Source organism: Hippocampus bargibanti, linkage group LG15, assembly GCF_051943395.1.
Source record: "Hippocampus bargibanti isolate YZ-2025 linkage group LG15, ASM5194339v1, whole genome shotgun sequence".
In the NCBI taxonomy this organism is placed as follows: domain Eukaryota; kingdom Metazoa; phylum Chordata; class Actinopteri; order Syngnathiformes; family Syngnathidae; genus Hippocampus; species Hippocampus bargibanti.
Window position 1 is genome coordinate 3716762 of NC_142748.1, and position 21793 is coordinate 3738554.

The following is a 21793-nucleotide window of genomic DNA, read 5'->3' on the forward strand; positions in this document are numbered from 1 at the left end:
ATTTTTTTATTCTTATTTTTTTTTATAAAAAAAAAAAGATTTATTTATTTTTTTACCATAATGCCCAAATGATTTTCTCTCTATTTCGTCCATCCATCCGTTCTCCATTCTGCTTATCACTATGGTCACGTGGGAGGTGCAGTCCCTGCAGAATGGGTGAGAGGCAGGTTACATTCACGAGACAAATTAAAAAAAAAAACATTTATACTGACATTCACATCTATGGACTGGTATTCCTCAATTTACCCCAAATAACCCACCTATTTAGAATAGCATTTTCTGTGTAGCTCTTTCTCTTGTTTCTATTTATAACTGTATTGTATTCTATTTGTGATCGTATTTTATTTTAGTACCTATGCTTACCTGTGACTGTAAAGTGTCCTTGAGAGCTTTGAAAACCGCTTAAAATGAAATGTATTAATATTACAAGACTGGAGAGCCACTCTGCTTTTGTTTTGCATCTCTTATTTTTTGCATCTTAGCATTGCGTTTTGTTCTCGATACCACGCATAGTCCCACACTTCCCACTATGCATCAAAATGGCAAGAGAAGCTTTGGAGAACTTTGTGCTTCCTTTTTATCAGGCGATTTGGGTTTCCTGGGAACAGCATTTTTCGAAAACATGGTTGTCGACAGCGACGTTGTATTCGACTGGACTGCTCGCCATAGTCGCTCATGTTGCTTCAAAATACCTTGTGAGTTGATTGCAGTATAGGAATACTTTCGTGCAGAATGGTGACTCAATCCGTCCTGTTCTTCTCTGGATTTTTTTCAGAAACAATTATGTAAGTCGAGCAGAGTTACATCAAAGGAAAACCAAATTGCTAATGGCACGCCTGCAGAGGTCATGGTTTTGGGTGCCTCTGTTCTGTCGCTGACACATCGTTTTAGTCTACACACAGTGTGTAATCATGCTCTTCTTAAAATTGGCCAAATGATTGAACAAAATTAAGTTGACATGCATTTGGCGGAAAAAAAAAAAAAAAAACTCTTCTGAGGAAGTCATAACGCTGAAAGCCTTCTGTCCGAAATTGCACTTTGAGTCGCGTAAACAACTTTATTACGAAACACCATGTCGGATGAAAAATGTAGGTCAGTTCAATGCTGCCCTATGCAACCTTTTATTGAAATGTCAGTGGTCAACGTGTGTGGGTTTAGCCACGCATTGCTCATCTAACTTTAAAGAATTTCAATGGAAAGCTGCCAACTACGCTTTTTTTTCTTTTCTTTTCAAAAACTGTATTCAGACTGGAAAAGAAGTGCATACAAGCTTCCAACTATGTACGATGCAGGGACAGACTCGGAAAACCTGAATTTACATTGGTCAGTCTTTTATATACGTTATATACGTTTCACACACTTGATGTTAGCTAAACTGTCCTTGAGAGTTTTGAAAGGCGCTGAGAAAGAAAATGTATTATTATTATTATTATTATTATAAACCACTGGTGTCAAAGTTAAGGCCCGCGGGCCAAATCCGGCCCGCCACATCATTTTTTTCGGCCCGCGAAAGCAGATCAAACTTGTTAAATTCCATGATGATTTCTAAAAATCTGAGCCAAAATTTCATATTTTTGGATGTCAACCACAATAAAAGTCATTATTCTTGACTTCAGATTTTAAAATGAGTTATTCATTAATTTGCTGTGTGCTCTATATATAATATTTGAAGGGATTTAAACATTCTAATATAAACTGATCCCACGTTTTCTGCTATTTTCACTTCCTGTACGTCTGGAAGTCAGTTTATCGTTCAGTTGATTAAGAACACGTTCAATTGGATGCATTTGATTGTTGAGTAGCCGTTTCTTGAAGTAGTGGAGGCCAAAATGGAGTGCATTCCACTCTCGGAGAGTGCAATTAAGCAAACAAGAATACGATTAGAGCCTTAGCTACTCTTATAAAAAACTAGTCATTATGTATTTGCTGGGTTTTTATGTCATTAATCAAATAGCAGCTCTTGCTTACAATAAGAAAGATGTACAGTGAGACCTCAACTTACGAACTTAATTGGTTCCCAGACAGAGTGTGTAAGGCGAAAAGTGTGTATCTCAAAAAACATTTTCCCATAGGAAACCATTAAAATGGGAATAATCCGTTCCCGGGTTTCCATAAAATATACTTTTCAACTAAATAAGCCTTAAAACTACACACAACATACCTTATTCTATGTATAATAAATTTGCTATTGTATTGTAATGAAAGAAATACACTGCATTGTATCATAAAGTCACTTTATTTACATTTGTGATGGTCATTTATGGCTTTATGGAATGGCGTTGGAGGTCGAAGGTCAAAGGGAATTGCTGTTTGGAAAGAGAGGCACATTACATGAGGACTAATTAAAAAAATAAACTGCTGTAAAATAAAGTTTTATTCACCTTTTTGATGGTCGTTGATGGCTTATGGAAGGAGAGTCACCTTCCATAAGGACTGTTGGTAACATAACCTCTGGTGCTGTTCGGTCGTGTGCTTCCGCCAAAGATCACTCCGCCAGCCGTGGTGTGTGTGTATTCTGAAAATAGTGCTTATTATAAGGTTTAATTTTCAGAAATTTGACGTTTGTAAGATAAGGTGTTTGTAAGTTGAGGTCTCACTGTATAAGACATATTTACATTTTCATTTCAAGTGACTAACTGAATTACATTCTCGCTTTGTTAACATCAGTAGAACACACAAAGCAGTTAGCACATGTAGTAAACGACTGTTTCCCCTCACCATTTTTTAAAATGGTGTTTTTGTTGCAGTTCAGGGTATCATATACTTGGTAGTTAGAAGATTGTGCGTCTTTATTGAGAAAAGGTCTGGTTGTGACCTGAACATATCCAATTAATAAGCCACAGCAAACACTGTGTGCCTCCCGCGGTGCGTATAAATGCCAAGGGCCGTGTCTAAGCTCATCAAATATGCGTTTAAAATTGTTGTCAATTATTCATCTGTGTCACTGCTACCCCCCTGTGTGACAACAGTGTACTAGGAAAAGAATGACAGTGAACGTAGATGATATACCTGTAAGAGTTAGCGACGGATAGAGCTAGAACCCTCATCCATTTTCACAAAATAAAGCAAGCCTATTCAAAGATCTACCTAAAACGTCTCCAATACCCCATTTTTCATTTCTTTTCCCATCCCAATCTCAGCAGTGCGTCATGCCGGCCCCTTCTTACTTAACACATAGCCCAGCAGTCGTTCTTTTAGTTTGATTTGATTGTGACAACCAACTGAATCTCTTGTCAATTCCTTTCTAACAAAGCCAGCGCTCCATAAGAGTCGCAGTGCAGACCCCCTAACCTAGTTTTTTCTTATTAACCCCAAACCTAGTTTCGATTTGGACCCATTCTGAGACACTGTACTCAAGGAGGGAAGTCTGAGCGGCTGCAGGTGGCACGCAATTAGAATCACAAAATGGCCTGACAAAGATCAACGTAGGGACAATTGCGCGCCAGTAACAGGCTTCGGTCTGTTTTCAAAAAAAGCCACTGGTGATAAATTAACAACCATATTACACGATAATTTTATAGCAGCACTGTAAAAAATGTGGCTATAAGCCCGGTGTTTCCGAAACACATACAGTAATGAGAATGAGAATTGCACTGTATGGGAGTTTGTCAGCAAACAAAAAAGTACAGCAGAATTAAAAAAATGTATATATGTCTGCAACTTACTTGCACTGTCATCATGTTTTGGGGGCAAAATGCCACCATTTTGGCACATATACTGATATACAGTAAAGTCTCGTTATATCGATATTCAAGGGAGTCCGAAAAAATATCGATATAACCGGGACTATCGATATATCCGATATCGATATAACGAGACTTTACTGTACATACCAAAGTGGGAAAGATTGAGATGTCAGAAATTAGTTTTCAGTTATATGCAGACAAACGTTCCTACTAAACCGATAGTGGTTAAAATGTTATGTAATTTTTGGAGGGTTTCGCACAATCAACATCCTGTCCAAATAGATAATAATAAGGAAAAGTTATCTAGCTGTTTGATTTTTATGAGCAAAATAAGGAGCCAATTGTCAACATTAACTACCCAAAAGGGATTATGAAATAACCGCCTCATGGTTGTCATTGCGCAACAGATAATCCAGATGAGGTCATAAATATCTTCCGAGACGTACAATACTTTTTATTTATATCAGAATCAGAATCAGAATCAGAATCATCTTTATTGCCAAGTATGTAGAACACACAAGGAATTTGTTTCCGGTAGAACACGCTGCACTAGTATCGTTGTAAAAAAAAAAACTGCTAAGTGGCACTATACAGTTCCATTTTGGCTACTAAATAAAAATCTGCTGGTGTATATTGCGCTTTCAAAACAGCTGCAGCCATAACAAAGCGCAAAAAAAAAAAAACAGTTCACGCGAAATAACAATATCAGATACCATGACACCACACGACTTTCTATGGCGTTCCAATTGGAGAGTTCCTCCCCGTGCAGTTAATGTCACATTGTTAGCGGGCCTGCAGTGATGACATTTTGCTTAACCTACTGAGCTTGATGACGTTCAACATTTGCATCTGTAACAAGACTTCTCATTACTCGGGCTTTCTCTGATTGTTAAAAACATTTTTAAAGGTCAGTCTCTACTTCAGGGTATACATTTTTTGTGACATATGGAGCTAGACAGTTTAAACCCTAGGGCACTCGAACACAGGTGTTTAAAAGTAGATACATTAATGTCTTTTTTTTGTATGGGGTGGATTACATATCCGCCCCGAGATTCTCAATTTTGAGGCTCGTTTTCTAAGCTTGGGCATTCCTTGTGCTTGGGTAAAAAATTCCCCATTTGAACATGTCCCCATTGTGGGACTATTAAAGGACAACCGACGTCTCCGGACAAGTTGTGTCCATAATTTGTAAAATGGCTTCAAATGACTTCTACTGAGCGTATTTTACAAAGACTCCACCACATATAGCTATATTTTACGTTTTAAGACTCACGCTGAATATTCAGGAAGTCTTGTTTTTGAGTTGGTGACGATACCATATATGACGTCACTAAAGGACCGCCCCTGACCGTAAAAAAATACGCATTGTAGCGGTCCTTCCATTACGTCAATGTATTTTGCTGTACTTGTTTGGTCTGGGGACCTCGTGTTGCACCCAAAAGCTGCCAGAAGAGGGCATCCAAGCTCCATATAAGGAATTTATCAGCCTGTGGAAACTGAGGTGGCCACAGGAGGTCGCCATTTTGTGCCTCTTTTTTTGGTGAGAGATTTCCCCCCAATGTTGCCTCAAAATGGCACAAATAAATTCTTTAATCGATTGCAAACATTTATGCTTTCCTCTTCAGAACTATTTGAATCATATTCATAACTGGATGAGTAACAAGAAAGCATATTCTCTTAATCTGAAGCCATTGTTTTGATTCAAAATTTGCAATTGCAAGACCTCTTGGCGTGACGTCACGAACTGGGGGCGGCACTTTCTGAAATTGCCCAATTCGCAGCTCAATTTTTGGCAGATTTTGGACACTTTAAGTCATTTTTATTGGTGTTTTGCATTTGAATAAAAATATTATACTGTGTGTTTTAGATGCTATAAAACGTTTTTCTGATGTCAGTTAAAAAACAAAAAAGTGACGTCAGTTGCCCTTTAAAGGCTTTCGAGTTATGATTCTGATAAAGCTTGTCTGGGTATGCCAATTTCATCTTACATTCCACCAAACAGGCATTGAAGACTTTTAAAAGATGTCTGATGTAAATGTAAGCGTGACTGGTTGTTCGTCGATTATGTGTCCATCGCTAAACTAGTTCTCAGTTGGGGGTGTTCCCTGAACTGGGATCGGATCCGCCTAATCTGGTGATTCTAATCCACTGGATAATAAACATTATAAAATATCCGTGACACTCTGACGAAGGCTGAAGTAGACGCCGAAACACTGTCTGTAAGATAAGAATCTGTTTTAAATTAGATATCAGGTAGACAGGATGTACTTAATACAACTACAGTGAGACCTCAATTTACGAACTTAATTGGTTCCCAGACAGAGTGTGTAAGGCGAAAAGTGTGTAGCTCAAAAAAAATGTTCCCATAGGAAACCATTAAAATTGAATAATCTGTTCCCGGGTTTCCATAAAATAAACTAAATAAGCCCAAAACACTACACACAACCTACCTTATTCTATGTATAATAAATGTGCTATTGTATTGTAATGAAAGAAATACACTGAATCGTATCATAAAGTCACTTTATTTACATTTATGGCTTGATGGAATGGCGTTGGAGGTCGAATGTCCAAGGGAATTGCTGTTTGGAAAGAGGGACATTACATGAGGACTGTAATTAACGAAATTGTGCTTCCGCCGAAGATCACTCCGCCAGCCGTGGTGGGTGTGTATTATGAAAATAGGGCTTATTATAAGGTTTAATTTTCATAAATTTGACATTTGTAAGACAAAAAGTTTGTAAGATAAGTTGAGGTCTCGCTGTATTATAAAATAGATAAAAAGAAAGAAGCATTTTGGGATGCATTTTTGCCCATGTCCAATAAGCATACAATATTTAAAGTGGTGTTTTTGCATCAAAAAAAATCTAGCTATCGAGCTATGCAGCTAGCAAGCTAGCTAGCTATCTACAGTGTCTATCCATCTATCCATCATCCATATAATTTTTTGTGAAAAAAAGTTACGGAAAAAAAACTTCATCGCCACGATGCTCTCGTGATGAACATTTTCACCGCGACATGTCATTCCGTCCTTGCACCCTCACAGCACAATCCGCAGTGAACGGGTTCGTTGACGGCCCGTTGCCAAGTGCGGTATGAAAAGGCCCATAATGAACCCATTGCAACGGAAAAAAAAATGGTACGCCCCCCACCAGCTGCGTTTTTTGGGTTTTTTTTTTCAGTTAGGTTAGTCACGTCCCTCAGTGTGGTGTGCCATAAGCATGCGGCCTTCGCTCTCAGACGCACATGAAAAGTTCTGTAATTACCAGCCAAATCAATTATCAAAGGACCACTTGCAGAGTTTAATGATAGAGAAAAAAAAGTATTCCGCCTTTCTGAAGATAAAAAAAAATACAAACCGACTGCTGTCTGCTCATTATTACCACGCACGCATCGCACTGCCAGCCACTGGTAATTGCTTGCTTATTTAGATTGATTACAAAGGGTCAATGATGGTCCTTTCCCTCGCCCGACTTCCATTTTAGAACAGCTCTCAGTAGAATGCCATACGTCTTTTCAAAATACAACCACAATAATTATTTTTTTTACCATCCAATCAAAATTACTGGATTCCTTCAAAATACTTTCTTGCTCTCAATGACACCAAACACCAACCATAATAAACGTCATACATTTTATATATTTTAATGCAGTGTGTCTCTTTAAAGATAAAGTAGGCCAACGGGTTTCTATTGCCACTTTTCGTCTGATCTTGCTCGCATTTCTTATGAATACCGTTTCCATGGAGCTGACAAAAGGTTGAATGACATTCCCATTCTTTCAATTACTGTAGATCTCTTTTTCACTTTTTTTTCCCCAGTAAAAATAGCTGGGTCATGTTATTTTTTTCAACTTGGAAAAATTTTAGGGAAAATTTTGTTAAAATAGTTTTTTAAATTTTATTTTTAAAATTCCCGGGGCAAAAATTTTAAATCCTTTTTTTTAAAATTCCCCGGGGCGGGAAAGAAAAAAAAGGGGGAAAAATTTTCCCTTTTTACTTTTTTTAAATTTTTTAAAAGGTTTTGTCCCCTTAAATTTTTTTGGGTTTTAAGTTTGGGGAAAACCCCATTTTTTTGCACCTTTTTAATGAAAAAGGGGTTATTTAAAAAATAGTTTGTTTTGATTTTTTTTGAAATTTTTAAATTTTTTTAAAAAAACTTTTTTTTGGGGTTAGGAAAAATTTTAAAAATTTTGGTTTAAAACCCATTTGGTTTTGGAAATTTTAAATTTTAAAAAAAAATTAAAAAAAAAAACAGTTTAAAAAGGGGTTTTCTTTTTTTTTTTTGGGATTATTTAAAATTTTTTTTAAAAAATTTTTTTTTAACTTTATTTTGTTAATTTTAAAAATTTTTTAAAGGACCCATTTAAATTTTAGTTTTCAAAAAAATTGAAATTAAAAAAATTTAAAAAAAAAATTTTTTTTTTTTTTTTATTTTAAAAAGGCCGGAAATTTTTTTGGGTTTTTTTTAGGAATTAAAAAATTTAATTTAAAAAGGGGAAACTGGGGGCCCTTTTCAAAAAAAATTTAGAAAAAACCCTAATTAGGAAAAATTTTTTTTTTTAAGAAATTGGGCCCCCTTTTTTTGAAATTAAGTGTGTCAAAAAAAAAAAAAACCCCAAAAATTCCAAAACCTAAAGAAAATTTTTTAAAATTAAAAACAATGGAAATGAAAAATTTTTTATTTGGTTTTAAGGTTTTGGTTTTCCCCCCCAATTTTTTTGGAAATTGAAAAAACCCCATTTAACATTTGTTTTTTAAAATTTAAACGGGCCCCCTTTGTAAAAATTAGGGAAAAATTAAATGGTTTTAAAAAATTTGGGTTTTTTAAAACCTTTTTATTTTTTTGTTTTTTTATTTTTTAAAATTTTTTTAGGGGAAAAAAATTTCCCTACATTTTTTAAAAATATTTGGGAAAAAAAAATTTTTTTTTTTTTTGGGGAAATTTTTTTGAAAGGTTGTTTTAAAAACGGGGGCCTTTTTAAAGGGGTTTAAAAAGTTTCCATTACCGGGTTTTTTAGCCCCAAAATAAAAAATAAAAAAAAAAAAATTATGAAAAATTTTTTCATTTAAATTAAATTTTTATTTTCGAAATAAGGTCTAAAAAAGTTTATAAATAAACTTAAGTTGAATGAGGAAAAAAATAAATTTTATTGAACACTAATTTTTGAATAGAATAAGGGTTAAAAAAAAATACAAAACATTTTTTTTTTAGGAAATTGGGTAATCTTGTTATCAATAAAATCTTAAGATAAAAATTAAAAGACTAAACATTAAGGGTTTAGGGATATTTAAAATTGAAAGCCGTTAAAACAAAAAACATATTCATTTAAAAAGACTAAAATTCCCTGCAATTTATTTGGTCTTCAATAATTCATATAAGAATCGAATATTTTTAACTAAACTACATGATTAAAAAAAACTGAACAAAGTAATAATAAAAATTAATTTATAAAAGTGAAAAAGGGGATTAAAAAACAAATCTGGTTCTGACCTCCCCATTTAAACAAAGCTTAAAAATTTAAAACAAATTGGTCGTCAAACAATTAGTTCTTTTTATATAAAAATCGAATATCTAAAAAATTTTAATATTTTTTATTATTTATCAAAACAAAGAATTTTTAATAGTATTAAAATCCGTTGAAAATAAAGATCATGGAAAGTTTATTATTTTGTCCTAATATTTGTTGCAAATTGTAATTGTTTAAAAAAGCAATTTATCAAAGTAATAAAATTATGTTTTTTTGGGTATACCCACCAATAAAACCATTTTGTCACAATACTTTTGGAAATTCAAGTTTTTGTTTTGCCCAAAAGTTTATGTTCCATTATTCTTAACATTCTTATTTTTTAAGTTCATCAACAAAATGTCCAAATTGTTATAAATTTAAATGCAAAAATTACGGTAACATGTAATTTAACAAAATAAAAAAATGCTTAATTTATTTAAAAATATTTGTTTATATTAAAATATTAAAAAAGTGATGAAATATTTAATCTGGGCATTAAAATTATATAAATAAAATTTAATTTTAACTATTGACAAAATTAAAAGTAATCACATTTCATAAAAAAAATTAAAAAATATTTAGTGATATAATAAATTAAATAAATTTAAAACTAAATTTTTTTTTAAAAAATATAATTAAGATTATATTATTATTAAAATTAAAATTAATAAAAATAATTAATGTATGGAATTAAAAAAATGCCAAAAAAAATAAAAACAATAAAAAAAATTTGGTAACACAATTTTCTCAAAACAAATAAAAAAAAAGTTAATAGACAAATAATAAAAAAAAAATATTAAAAAAATAATAAGATAGAAATAATATAAAATTTTGGATAAATATTTGAATAAGAAAATTTTGAATACAAATTATTTATTTTTATAACAAAGGTTTAACAATATATATGATATGTGATCATTCACATCACTGTTTTATATGGGAAAAAATAATGAAAAATAAAACCTTTAATTTTTAAGTTTAATTTAACATTTTAATAATCTATTCAAACATAGCCCAAATTGGCCATGTTTTCTAAAATTCATTCTAGCAAATCGCTTAATAAAATTATTTTCATTGGAAGAAAAATTTTAATATTCTAATAATGTTGGTACAAACGGGGGATAATTATAAAATAGAAATTAAATAAAATTATTTTATGAATTAATATGAAAAATAAATTAATTAAAATAATACCAAATTAATAAAATATAATTATTAAAATAATAATACTGATTTGCATGAAATAAGGTTTACTTCTAAAATTAACAAATGAATTGTCTGAGTAATAGAGAAGGTCCAAAAAAGGGTAAACCTTAAACAAATAACTTTAAATAACCATAATTCAAAAAAAAAAAAGAAAAACTTTGGGGAATCAGGTAAACTTCGCTTTTATAAATAACTATAAACATCAAGGGACAAATATTAATGATTAGTACATGGAACTGATGATATCATGAAAATAATATTGATGAATGGCAAAATTAAAATTGTTCTTTTAATAAAAGGGGAAATAAAATAAGTTTGACATATAGATTTAATACAGAATCGGTAACTTTTTTTAAGGAAATTTTACATATCTCTAACACAATGGCCATTATACATATGGGGGCTTCAAATTTCTTATGCGGCTTTGGCCATTTTAAAACCCATTTTGATCCCCTATTGGAAGATTTTACAAATATAAATTCAAAAATTCGTCATTTTCTAAATTTTTCCAACAGTGTTTTAAATTGTTCAATCCGGTATTTTAAATTACTTAAATTCAAAAATTAAATTAATCCAAATTTTAAATCCCAAAATTTTCAAAAATGTGTAACCCATTAACAAAATTTAAATTAATTAAAATTTAAAAAACATGGTTATTGTTATAAAATGGGAAAAATTCGGCAAATTTCGGAGCAATAAACGGGAAACGATAAACTTTGCCATGGAAAGCTTAATTGCTAAGGGGATTAAACTTTATGCCTATAAAATTCAAAATCACTGAAGGGTTATTCCAAAAAATTGTTATTTAGGGGCTTTAATCTCTTCATTTAAAAAAACCCATAATGCCAAATAATTAAAATAAACCTCCTTGCCAAACAGAAAGAATATTTAAAAATTAAGACTCGATTGGAAATTGATGGTACGAATAACCAGGCAACGAACTAAAGGCTCAAGAAATTAAAAAAAAAACTTCGAAGGCGAAAGGCAAAAAAAGCCAAATTTACTCCGTTAAAAATCGAAATTAAAAAAACACTATTAAAAAATTCCGAGGGATGATGATGGTAAAAAGATTTGAGTTTTTCCACAAAAAGGGGCCGATTGTCAAACGCCGACAAATTCGGAAAGGTCAAAAATGAATTAAAAAATTAAAGAAAAGGGGAGCTAACAACGTACGATCGGGAATCCCTCTACGAAACCCATAAAACCTTGCGGATTCAAAATGAGATGTATCAAAAAATGTAAAAAAAATCAAATAAAAGGGGAAAACTTTAAAAAGCATTGGCTTTTACACGTTTTCAGAATAACCCACCATATCCCAATCGGAAAAAATTGAATAATGCCTTCACCATTTAAAGCACAAACCCAAGACAAATGAAAATTTCCACATTAAACCTTTTTAATTCCCCAAAAAGAAACTTACGTTTTTAATTATTACCTCCAAGCTCCCAGAAAAAGACAAAGTTTCATCAAATTAACATTAAATTTTTGTTTGCCAATCCAACTAAAGAAAAATTACTTTCAAAAACATTTGAACTATTAATTAAAAAATATTAGTTCGAAATTAAAATGATGATTTCAAAAGTAAAGACCAAAAAAACAACTTTAAAATGAATTAAAACGAAAAAAGTAAATTTAGTACAAATTGATAGATTATTAGATTAAAAAAAACAAACACACCGATAAACAAACAGATAAAAAACAAACAAGTAAAAAAAATAAATGAATGACTACATAAATGAATCAATCAATGAATGAAATAAATAAACGCATAAATAAATGCATCTTAAATATAAAAAAGAAATAAATAAATGAATGGGTGAATAAATAAATGGATAAATAAGTGAATAAATGAATGAATAAATAACTGAATGAATTAGTTAATAAATGAATGAATAAATAAATGAACTAATGAGTGAATAGATGAATAAATCGATACATATACAGATATATAAACAGTTAAACATACAGATAAATGAATGGATGAACAAACTTATAAACACGTAAAAAAAATAAACAAATGAATAAATATATGATCCGTGTCCGCTTAATTCACTCTTCATCTCTTGTGTTGACAAATGTGGTTAAGTATTGTTGTCTTTTTGCCTCATTTACACATCATCCTTTCCAGATATCAGATATTTATTTGTAGCATAATTCATCCAAAAAAAAATCATACAAATGCCAAAGAAAGAGCAAACAGCAGCAGATGGTGGAATGTTGAATTCTGGAATGTGCGACTTTGTGAGTCCTCATTTGCATGTTCTCACGGTGCTTCAGGCGAACATCTTGAAATCCCTTATGGCCGTGAACCAATCCATGATGCTTATTCATGATCACAGTCACTTTTGTGCGCACGTAAAATAAATAATAAAAACAAAAAAATCATTGTAAATTACCACTCCAGATGGTATCAAGGATTTGCATTATGAGCAAATAACCTGACAACTTTTAGCCGTGATTATTTTAGTGTGCTGACACTCATTGAATCAATTCTTTTTAAAGTGCATTTAGTCGCTTTAGCATATTTTTGACGCAGTCATTGTGGAATATTTAACTCATTTACTGCCAGACATGCAAAAATGTGTCCACTGTGTTTTTGTCATTTTCACTGAATTTGAAGGACCCACAAAATATTGAGTTTTAGGACTACGTAAATATTCAATGCAGCGTAATAAACTTGAGACTCTCTTCCTTCATCAGAAAAAAAAAAATCCTAAATTATGTGTCTGGAGTTATGAGCTTGAAATGAGGGTGGCTGTCCAAAATACAATGCAATACATACGTATTGGCCATTAACAACAGCTGAAGCTGGAAAAAAAGCACTAACATTAAAACAAGAAAATGCTGCCCCCTTGTGGAAAAGAAAACAACATTGCTAGAGGTCATGACCACCGCTTTATCGACACCCAAGTATGAAAAAACAAAACCCAAACAAATTCGGGAATGGCGCTCTACGTCATATTTTCAATTCCCAAATAAATTTGTGAATGACAGTGAATGAGTTAATGAGAAAAGTTTGTAAGTCAAGACGCCTTTTCAATGTAAATGCCCTAATCCGTTCCAAGCAAGCCCAAAATTTTGACAAATATTTCCGAGAGCATAAAAATGCAAAAAAAAACGTAACGCATGCTATTAAATTATTGCACAAGAAACAAGATTTGTGCAAAATTTCAATTTTAACCGCATCATTGTTTTTTTTGTCCCCTTTAGTTCATATTCTCTCTCAGAGGTGGTTTTTGCTTGGCCTTTTTCCCCAAGTTATTTGGGTCTGTAATATGAGGTGCAAGTGGGGGCGACTGTACAAAAAGCAAATGCTTCCCCCTTGTTGAAGGGAAAAAACATTGCCAGAGGTCTGACTAGCGCTTCATCGCCCTACCCCCCCTCCGCTTTCAAGAAAAAACAAAACTCCGAACACATTTGGGAATGACGCTCCATTTTCAATGCCCAAATAAATTGGGGAATTGCAGTGAATAAGTTAAGAGATGATTTGGGTTTTCAAGTGTGAGGCCAGAGTACCCGCGGAAAACCCACACAGGCACATGACGATAATGCAAATTCTACACTGGAAGGTCATCAATTCCATAAGAAATAAAAATATATTTTTTTAAACTATTCATGATTGTTTAAGCATGATTGAATTATTATGTTTACAGGGTTGTTGAAATGGTCAGTGCACGTGAGGCAAAATGAACAAGCGGTTCATTAACGGAGTGAATTAGCTCACAATTAGTAAATAAAGGAGAAAAATAAGGTCACAGCATGAACTGACCATTTTTTCCGCCTCTCCTTTCTCCATGTGTCACCATCACTGGTTGGCGAATTGGGTCAGTTTTATAAGTGGCATCAACAATTCAGCATAGTGTCTCACCGCCATGTTTATGGCGTTGGTGTCCATCGTCTTCTTTTTGCATCATTAATTACAAAGAAATTGGCCTTGGCTGGTTTGGTTGTTGTAAATACAAAGTCGGACAATGATTGATTTCTTTATTTGAATGTTTTGGGTTTAAAGGACAACAGACTTCACTTTTTTGTTTTTTAACTGACACCAGAAAAATGTTTTATAGCATCTAAAATACCCAAAACGTGCAGTATGATATTTTTAGTCAAATGCAAAACACCAATAAAAATGACTTAGTGTCCAAAGTCTGCAAAAAATTGACCTGCGAATGGGCCATTTTCAGAAAGCCCCGCCCCCATTTCGTGACATCACGGCAAGACGTCTTGCATTGCTTGTGAATCAAAACAATGGCTTCAGATTCAGAGAATATGCTTTCTTGTTACACATCCAGTTATGAATATGATTCAAATAGTCCTGATGAGCAAAGGATACATGTTTGCAATCGATTAAAGAATTTATTTGGGCCATTTTGAGGCAACATTGGGGGACAATCTCTCACAAAAAAAAAAACAGGCACAAAATGGCGACCAGCTCCGGTGAGGAATGAATCAGCTCGTTACCACAGGCTGATACACTCCATGGAGTTTGCCTCCCTTTGCTGGTGACTTTTGGGTGTAAAACATGGTTTTCAAAAAAAAAAAACAGTACAGCAAAATACATTGACGTGATGGAAAGACGCTACAATGCGTCTTTTTTACGGTGAGGAGGCGGTCCTTTTCTGACGTCACGTACGGACTCGTCGTCACCAACTCAAAAACAAGACTTCCTGAATGTTCAGCGCGAGTCCTAAAACGTAAAATATAGCTATATGCGGTGGAATCTTATTAAAATACGCCCAGTAAAAGTCATTTGAAGCCATTTTACAAATTATGGACACAACTTGTCCGGAGACGTCGGTTGTCCTTTGATGCGGAAATATTTTACACTTGAAACGTGAAGGCTCTTTGTAGTCCGCCCAAAGTTTATCCTATTCTTTTTTATTGACCTCACGCCCTTCTCTACTTTCAAAACTTTGCGTGTATTCTGTATGAAGTGCGTTTTTTTTATTTTTCCTGACCACAACAAAAAAAGTATGTCAGTGGGCCACTTTCAGAGTACGAGTATGTAGGTCAGCGTATTGTGCCGTCGATGTGTTTCATCTGTAGACGTCATTTCTGACGGATGATTAATTGGAAATTAAATGTTCTATCGGTCAATGTCGCAGTGTAGCCTTTCCTGTCTGGTAGCGTCAATTATATTCTGCTAACGTTGGCTCCGAAATTTGAATAAAATCTATGAATCTTTCTCTTTGGAAGACCATCATCAGTCTGAGTTGTTCCTATTCATAATAATTATTGACTTAAAGACATCCCGAACAGAGAAATCCGCTTATTTTCTCTGTGTTTTTATTTTCCTTTTGTGTGTTACCAGAAGTGCGAGTCCCGTGGGTCTTGTGTTGACTGCAATTGTAGCATTGGTCTACAAGATAGCAATACACTTTGAGGGGTAAGTGCTACACAAGACTACAGCACTTAGAGTATATAAATGGACCCACAAAACACATTTCCACTGTACAAGTGCTTTTTAATAATAATAATAATAATAATATATGTTTCATGTATACGCACACGCGCCAGCATTCACTCAACCCCGAAGTAACTAAAATAGATAGAAAGCTAGTGAGATGCTGATAGATAGATTGTAATTCCTTTTCAACCTGCATATTCTATTGATTTTATTAAATCTTCAAACTAGAGAATAGTAGTTATTTTGCAAAGACCGTATGCAGATGACATGTATTCTGTATTTGTCGCTGATTGTAGATTTCTGACAATAATGCTATGTCCAGATTCAAGGTGAATCCATATCGTATTTTACATCATGGATCCTTTGTGACACCTGGTGCCATGTCAGAGAGGTCGACTGTACGCAGCACGCCAATGCTTTCACAATGGCTGCTCTGCCAAGGTCTTATGACATGAGCGCGAACAAATTCGTCACTTCTGACTCCCATCTTGATTGAGATTGGGGGAGATTTGACGTAAAATATTACGTATTACAGTCATTAGTATTATGGCAAATGAATCGTAGTCAATAAAAAAAAAACACCACCCAAAGCAATGCCACAAATTTCTTTTTTAATAATATGGGGAGTTGGAGGGGCCTATTTTCAGCACTTTTTGCACGTCAGCAGGAGTCAAAATAATTTAGTTATGAATGCAAATACCTTGATGACGTTTACCTAGAATGTTTTAGATGATTGTGTACTCAACGAAAGCAAACCTGATATGGTTTGCAATTTGGAATACTGTTACTCTTTCATAACCACCCACCACAAAAAATGATTGAAAATGTGCACATATCAAGTGCTTTTGAAAACTGGTGGGCAAAAAAAAAAATGTAATTTTACTCCTGATTTGAAATGCACAGGACAAACTACTCCTCAGTAACCAAACTTCCCTTTTTTATGACCCTCCCATTAATGCATGATGATGCATTGATGGTTTCCAATAATTATTTGGCTTTTTTTGTGAACAAATAAACTTTAGATGACCATAGTCATCAGCTATGTTTTTGTGTTTAGATTAAACCGGATTGCTTTGAAGGCTTCCCAGAAGTTTTCAACACAACCCGCTTGGGGCCTCTTTCACTTTTGCACAGAGTGGCACAGTTTAGATCAAATGGAAATAATCACAGCGTGATGTCAATCCTGCACAGCGAGGTGCCAAGTTATTACCCTTTTTAATTAGTCCCTCAACGAGTTGGCGCAGAAAAATGGCCTAATGTGGATTTGTTACATCATTCGACCTGAAATATATTTTCCCCTATTTTTGATTGGAAAAGCTTAGATTTAAAAGTCATTCATGGGAAAAAAAAAGTGATTTAAAATGTCAAGATTGGACTCCATCAAAAATATGTTTATTATAGGAGTCAATGCTCCCAAAACAGACATTAAGCTAACAATTGTAGGCACCTTGACGTAAAAGTACTCAAGGACACTTTTCAGTCACTGGATATTTTTTCTGTGGGTGAGCAGCGGCAGCCCCACGAAAATTGAGAAAATTGATAGAATATAGAGTGAAATTTTGACTCGTTTCAACTTTATTGATAGTTCATAGTCACAGTGTAGAGTGCAAGATGGATGAATGTCTTCTAAATGTTGGAAAATGTCAACGTGTGAATTAAAGGCTCATTCCATTGTTGGGATCCACTCACCCTGACATTGATTGACAACCAGTCCAACTGTTGCTAAGATTTGCCCTGCCACTGAATGGCCAAACATAGTTTCTCATGTCTGGTGACCAATCCAGGGTCAGGTGGCAAAACCTCAGTCTAAGCCTGGTGATTAAAAATAATGCAACAAAAAAAGGCATTGTGGCAAAGTTTCATAAAATTAGCCTTAAACTCATTCACTGCCAGACAATGTGCAAAAATGTGTCCTCTCCATTGCCAGGGTTTTTGTCATTTTCACTCAAATTGCAGAACCCATAGAATATTGAGTTTTCGGACTACATAAACATTCAATTCATCGTAAGAAATCTTAGACGGTCTTATTTCATCAGACAAAAAATAGATAATTCCTAAGTTATATGGTTCTGGAGTTATATGAGCTTGAAATGGGGGCGGCTCTCCAAAATACCTTACAATACAATTCATACATATTGATTTATATAGCTAAGGCTGTAACAAAGCACTAACATGAACAAAAATCAAATGATGCCCTCTTGCGGAAGGGTAAAACATTGCCAGATATCTGACCAGCGCTTTATCGGGAAAAAAAACACAACCCGAACAAATTCTGGAATGGTGCTCCACGTCACACTTTTCAATTCACGAATAAATTCGGGAATGGCAACGCATGAGTTAAACTGATCGAAATACTGCGATTTCAAAAAATGTATGTTTGGGGACTAACCTGCCCCAATGGTTAAACCACCAAAAATATGGACTGAACAAACCCAATATGTGCCTCATAGTCAAAAATGGAACATTTCTGACCCTGTTAAATTGTTTAAAATACCTTCAACAGTTTTATTTAGACCCCGACATAACGGGAACAGATGGCCTATTCTGTATTTCAGGGTGGCCTCGTTTTATTGGGGACAAGTCCAGTTCCTTTTTTGAAAAGCTTGTTTGGGTCCTGTGAAGGCGGCGCGCTCAAGTGACAGTGTCATCCAGTCACCGTTTGTGGTTGCGAAAAATCATTACACATGCTGAGTTATCCGTGCATGAAAGCGTTCTAAGTGAACCATTATGAGCAATGATCCCGCGTACAGTACAGTGAATATATTTTCAAGTTAGGAAATATCTCAACAGGAAAATATTAGCTCTTGTTATGAAACAAATTTTACTCGCAGCTCTTCCTGAATGCAACATGCCTATCGCTGCTTTGCAATTGGCTATTCCCGAGCATCAGCCTGCCATCCTATTGGCTAAGAGGGACCTCTACGTGTCCATGCATGTAACTGTGCAACATCCTCGTCATTCGGCCTTTAGGCCATGAGGTGTTTCAATAGTTTTCCATTCCGCTGATTTTTTGCCTTGGATATTTTCAAAGGATTGTTAAAAACTGATAAAAGCAAGCATCCTTGGAGCAGTTCTTTTACAAAAAGGCCAAGCAAAAACCACCTCTGAGAGAGAATATAAAATATGGAGAGAAAAGAACTAATATGTGGTTAAAATTGAAATGACGGTCTTATTTATTCTTTATTAAATTTAGCAACTGTCGTTTATTGTGCAATAATCTAATAGCATTACGTTCCATATTTTTACATTTATTTATTTTTTTGCCTGAGGAAACTGTCTAAATTTTGCGGTCGCTTGGAACGGATTAGGGCATTTACATGGAAAATGCGTCTCGACTTACAAACTTTTCTCATTAACTCATTCACTGCCGTTCACAATTTTTTTTCGGGAATGGAAAATAAGACGTAGAGCGCCATTCCCAAATTTTTTTGTGTTTTGTTTTTGCATGCTTCGGTGCCGATAAAGCGCTGGCCATTTTCCACAAGGACTCAGCATTTCCGTTTTTTTCCATGCTAGCCCTTTGTTCCGGCTTCAGCTGTTGTTCAAGCGCTATATAAAGAATATGTATGAATTGCATTGTATTTTGGACAGCCGCCCTCATTTCAAGCTCATATAACTCCAGACCCATAAAATTTAGGCACTAACTTTTTTTCTGATGCAAGAAGGAGTGTCTAAGGTTTCTAACACTATATTGAATGTTTATGTAGTCCTAAAACTCAATATTCGGTGGGTCCTGCGAATTCGAGTGACGATGACAAAAAAACCCTGGCACTTGAGTGGACACATTTTTGCACATCTCATGGCAGTGAATGAGTTAAGAAATTTCTTCCAGAACCAATGTCTTATTTTCAGTAGAAGTATCACTTTATTGGTTATGATCTTTGTTCTAGTCACTGAAGAAACGACCCTTTGCCTCCGTTATTATGACTTTCAAGTTATTATGACTAACAGCCTGGTCAAAGTTTTTTTTCTTTTTCTCAGAGGACTCCATTTTATCAATTCGTAAGACTTGTTAAGGCAACAAAACAAACTTCAGAGGATTGAAAGGACAGAGTTCTCAAAAACGACCCCTCTCTTATTTCCCATTTCTATCCATCCAATATTAACATTCATAGATAATGAACACGTTTCACGTTTCCCATTGTCAGCTGACTGATTTCGGAGCGTATATTGGAGAAAAAAATCTAGAACAGTATCATCACTCGATATAAAGATTTTAGACGATCACGTGAACGCGACGAAGGACTAACGGTCAAAGGGTCAAATTCATGTGATTGTCGATATCCGTTTACCAATCAACGGCGCTCATACCTCCGCAAAAATGACAAAAATCTGACCCGTTCAAAGGTGGTCTAAGCGCATCCTGGGTCGATACAAAACAAATCCCTGGCAGGATGATACCACGTTGTAGATCGATTAAAAAGTCTTTGAGAGGCCCTCAATCGTCGCTTATAACCACACTGCTTCTCAATTTCATGTGTGAACTTCCAGCTGCGTAAAACGGAAGCCATCTTTATATCAGCCCCCATATAGTAAACTCACGGTTGATGGAACATTGAAAGGATCCTGGTACAGTGTGGTACGGCGTTCCGATTTATTGTCCCGTAATATGTTTGTTCTGCTGTTATTTGCAGAGGTTTCATTGAGCAAATCTATCAGCAGAGGACGCGCAAACGTGAATAATCGCATCCTGTTGGGTTGTGGGAGGATATCCCCCACGCCCCACCCACGCTGATCCAGAGGAACCTTGACATTATAGAGACAATTCCCCGTGTTCCATTCTGCTGTGCGTTGACTTTTGCACAAAGTTGGGTTCTCATTTTGATTCGCTAAACATATGGGATTTTTTTGTGGTGCTCTGGGAACTATTTATGAACCAGAATTATATGTTACGAATGCAGGAAACATTTACGGTAGCGCAGTTTAATTAGGTTGACACAAATTAATTTAATTAGAAAATAAAAAGAAAAGGCCAGTTAAAAAAATTTATGAAAAAACATATTTTCTTTTTTTTTTGTTATTATTTTTTAAGAAATGTGACTGAAAATTTTTGTTGTTGCAACCACTTTTTTGTGGTGCTCTAGGAACCATTTATAAACCAGAATTATATGTTAAGAATGCAGGAAACATTTACGGTAGCGCAGTTTAATTAGGTTGACACACAATAATTTAATTAGAAAATAAAAAGAAAAGGCCAGTTAAAAAAAATTATGAAAAAACATATTTCTTTTTTTTTTTATTATTTTTTAAGAAATGTGACTGAAATTTTTTGTTGTTCCAACCACTTTTTTTGTGGTGCTCTAGGAACCATTTATAAACCAGAATTATATGTTAAGAATGCAGGAAACATTTACGGTAGCGCAGTTTAATTAGGTTGACACAAAATAATTTAATTAGAAAATAAAAAGAAAAGGCCAGTTAAAAAAAAAAAATATGAAAAAACATTTTCTTTTTTTTATTATTATTTTTTAAGAAATGTGCCGGAAATTTTTTGTTGTTGCATTTTTTAAGAAATGTGACTGAAAATTTTTGTTGTTGCAACCACTTTTTTGTGGTGCTCTAGGAACCATTTATAAACCACTATTATATGTTAAGAATGCAGGAAGCATTGACGCTATTCCAACATAAACTTGAAGCAAAATACTTTGATTAAAAAAAAGAAAATGCCTGTTAAAAACAAATTGTATGAAGTAGACAAAAATATTAATTTTTCATTCTGTAAGAAATTTGACTGAAGACAAATTTTGCTGTTGCGACCCCCCCCCCCTTATTTTTTTTGCTAAATCAATGAGATTCTTGCTAACACTATTTTTACTATTTGATTGGACGTGTTTATGTAATACATGAAATGACTGGTTTCTCTTTTCGTTTGTTATGAAATCGGAAATTACGAACTAAAATCCATAAAATCGGTCAACAGAGAAAATAAAGAATATTTAATTACAATTGCTTTTTTTATTTATTCATTGATTGCTATTTCTATTCAATC

The 21793-nt window shown here is 34.0% G+C and overlaps 1 protein-coding gene across 1 annotated transcript in view; it reads left to right on the plus strand.

The window, feature by feature from the left end:
* Window positions 1-21012, plus strand: part of pemt (phosphatidylethanolamine N-methyltransferase) — a 41606-nt gene extending 20594 nt beyond the window's left edge. The window contains exons 5-6 of the mRNA XM_089014697.1: window positions 15709-15783; window positions 20439-21012. Of these exons, the coding sequence (XP_088870823.1) occupies window positions 15709-15783; window positions 20439-20487 (124 nt within the window). The 3' untranslated portion in view covers window positions 20488-21012. The remainder of the gene's footprint in view (window positions 1-15708; window positions 15784-20438) is intronic.
* Window positions 21013-21793: the final 781 nt, after the last annotated feature.